Below are 3023 nucleotides of genomic sequence, written 5' to 3'. Positions count from 1 at the left end.
CTTGGAAGTTCTGGATGTGCCCTTTCTCCTGGAAACGTTTGTACCGGAAGAGTCCGACATTTTAAAAGTCCTCTTGTTCTCGGACGTGTTTAGCCTAGCTTAGCACAAAGCCTGGAAGCAGGGGGAAACTGTTAGCCTAGCTTAGCACAAAGACTGGAAGCAGGGGGAAACTGTTAGCCTAGCTTAGCACAAAGACTGGAAGCAAGGTGAAACTGTTAACCTAGATAATTTAAAAGAAGCAATTCAGTCTGACAACCTATTAATGAATACACACGTTACCCTGCTAACATCAAGTAATTATTGAAATATGTTAATTTACCGTTATTAACAGCTAGCTCTGAATGCTAACTGATGCTAAAACCCAAAACGTCTCCTCTTTACATTTCTGTTTCTACACCTGTTCACTGAACAACACGTGACTCAGACTTTTAGTTGTGGTTGGATGGAGCTAAGCTAACAGTTCCCCCTGCTTCCAGTCTTTGTGCTAAGCTAGGCTAACAGTTCCCCCCTGCTTCCAGTCTTTATGCTAAGCTAGGCTAACAGTTCCCCCCTGCTTCCAGTCTTTGTGCTAAGCTAGGCTAACCAATTTGTGCTGGATTCTCTTAATGAGCATTCTTAAAAAGTCGGACTGATCTTTAACTCGGTCGGCTGCAGACTCTTATTTTGGTGGTGAGTTCTGCTGATGACATCATCACTGTGTCACATGTTGGCCGAGTGGCTCGCGATGACATCATTATCAGCACTTTAGGACGATGATGACGTCATGGCGAAGATGGAGAGCACCACGTGATATGCCATCGTATATCATTATTAGCACCGGCGACCACAGGAAGTGAAGCGCAGGTCTGAGTCTGAGCGGAGACGTCATCAGTGACATCACCGGTGAGGTCATCAGGCGTCGATGCGGAAGGACAGCAGCTTCTCGGAGTGCATGTTGTTGAGCGTCCGCAGGTCGGGCAGCTTCAGCAGCAATTTGGTGAAGCGTGGCGACTCCACGTTGTGATGGTTGTTGCCGGGGGCGACGGCCATCTTGCTGACCAGTGTGCGCAGCGCTCTGATCAGGTTCTCCTGGAGCTGCTCCACCGACGCCACATTCTCGATACCGGACCGGTCTGAGGAGCAGGAGGAAGACTCAGTCAGTTACCTCTGTAAATATATGATGGTATGAACGTTAACTAAAGGGGGCGGGGCTTAACGACCCTCCTCACCTGCTGACACCAGCACCACGGCGGTGAACAGGCCCAGCTCCTGGGTGCTCAGCTCCAGCGCCGCCAGTTTGTGGCTGAAGTCAAACATGGCTCCCAACAGCTCACTCATCCCCATCGCCCTCAGCTCCTCCAGGCTGTAGGTGGCGCCGGAGATGAAGGTCACCGTCTGTTCCTTCACGTTGAACAGGGACGCAAAGCGCACCATCAGCACCTGAGAGAAGAAGAAGACAATCAACCTCAGGTTCAGATGAATAAAAACACCAACAGCGAATATTACTTTGTCTCGCCAGAGCGCCGCCATGTTGGATAAAGACAGGTGTTACTAGCTGACAGAAGATGGCGAGCGTTAGTTAGCGTGACGCCGCATCACTAGCTGACAGAAGATGGCGAGCGTTAGTTAGCGTGACGCCGCATCACTAGCTGACAGAAGATGGCGAGCGTTAGTTAGCGTGACGGCGCGCCACTAGCTGACAGAAGATGGCGAGCGTTAGTTAGCGTGACGCCGCATCACTAGCTGACAGAAGATGGCGAGCGTTAGTTAGCGTGACGCCGCATCACTAGCTGACAGAAGATGGCGAGCGTTAGTTAGCGTGACGCCGCATCACTAGCTGACAGAAGATGGCGAGCGTTAGTTAGCGTGACGCCGCATCACTAGCTGACAGAAGATGGCGAGCGTTAGTTAGCGTGACGCCGCATCACTAGCTGACAGAAGATGGCGAGCGTTAGTTAGCGTGACGCCGCATCACTAGCTGACAGAAGATGGCGAGCGTTCGTTAGCGTGACGCCGCATCACTAGCTGACAAAAGATGGCGAGCATTAGTTAGCGTGACGCCGCATCACTGGCTGACAGAAGATGGGGAGCGTTAGTTAGCGTGACGCCGCACCACTAGCTGACAGAAGATGGCGAGCGTCAGCGTGACGCTGCATCGTCATACCTCAAAGGTGCCGGCCTTCAGCAGCGTGACCTGGTCGTTCTGGGACAGAGAACTGAATCCTGGGATATGTTTGGCGAACTCTACGACCTCCTTGACGGCGGGGGTGAAGGACAGTGAGAAGTCCTCCCAGATCTGCTGGGGGGTCCTGGAGGGGTCGGCCTGAGGCTGCATGTTCATTGGACAGGCCTGGAGAGAGGAGAGGTCGATCAAACTGTCAGTCAGCTCACCGTTCGCTAAACCCCTCCCCCCCCGAACATCGACCGTCCAATCACAGTCTGTTGTCGGTTCTTACCAGCAGAATCCTCGTGTGGTTCTTCATCGGACACTTCTGCACCTGGGTCACATGATCGGCGAGCCCGTCTCCTCCAATCAAGTTACTGTTATGCAGGCTCCGCCTCCCGTTGCCGTGGTGATTCTGCGTGGCGTTTTGGCTGCTGTCCGGCAGCAGGTGGCGTCCCGACCCCAGGTTGTTGTTATGGTGAAAGATGGTGTTGAGGCTGTTGGCGTGGTATCCGTTGGGGCAGCGGTTGGGCCCCCAGGGCTCCGCCTCCCCGTTGAGGTGGGTGTGGTTATTCTGCTGCTGAGGTGGCGCGTGGGGATTGGCCAGCTTGTCGTGAGCGTACAGGAAGGTCTCACGGTGAGCGCGGGCGATGGCACTGATGGTGGAGTCCAACCCGGGGCTGGGGGGGGGGGAGGAGGAAGAGGAGGAGGAGGGGGAGGGGCTAAGACAGGAAGGAGGAGGAAGAGGAGGGGGCGTGGAGGAGGAGGCTGGCGCAGGAGGAGAGGGGGAGGATGGGGCGAGGGGCAGGGCCGGAGGCTGGGGGGCGAGGGCGATGGTGGCCCCCGGGCATGGAGAGGAGGAGGAAGATGAAGAGGAGGA

The 3023-nt window shown here is 54.8% G+C and overlaps 1 protein-coding gene across 1 annotated transcript in view; it reads right to left on the bottom strand.

Annotated features, from left to right (window-relative positions):
- Positions 1-16: 16 nt before the first annotated feature.
- The window catches only part of LOC123966666 (nuclear receptor subfamily 1 group D member 1-like), a 5072-nt gene continuing 2065 nt past the window's right edge, over positions 17-3023 (bottom strand). The window contains exons 5-8 of the mRNA XM_046042806.1: positions 2436-3023; positions 2144-2329; positions 1209-1419; positions 17-1112 (exon numbers count right to left, since the gene is read on the bottom strand). Of these exons, the coding sequence (XP_045898762.1) occupies positions 892-1112; positions 1209-1419; positions 2144-2329; positions 2436-3023 (1206 nt within the window). The 3' untranslated portion in view covers positions 17-891. The remainder of the gene's footprint in view (positions 1113-1208; positions 1420-2143; positions 2330-2435) is intronic.

The sequence above is a fragment of the Micropterus dolomieu genome, linkage group LG02 (assembly GCF_021292245.1).
Source record: "Micropterus dolomieu isolate WLL.071019.BEF.003 ecotype Adirondacks linkage group LG02, ASM2129224v1, whole genome shotgun sequence".
NCBI lineage: Eukaryota > Metazoa > Chordata > Actinopteri > Centrarchiformes > Centrarchidae > Micropterus > Micropterus dolomieu.
This window is presented reverse-complemented; position numbering and strand designations above follow the sequence as displayed.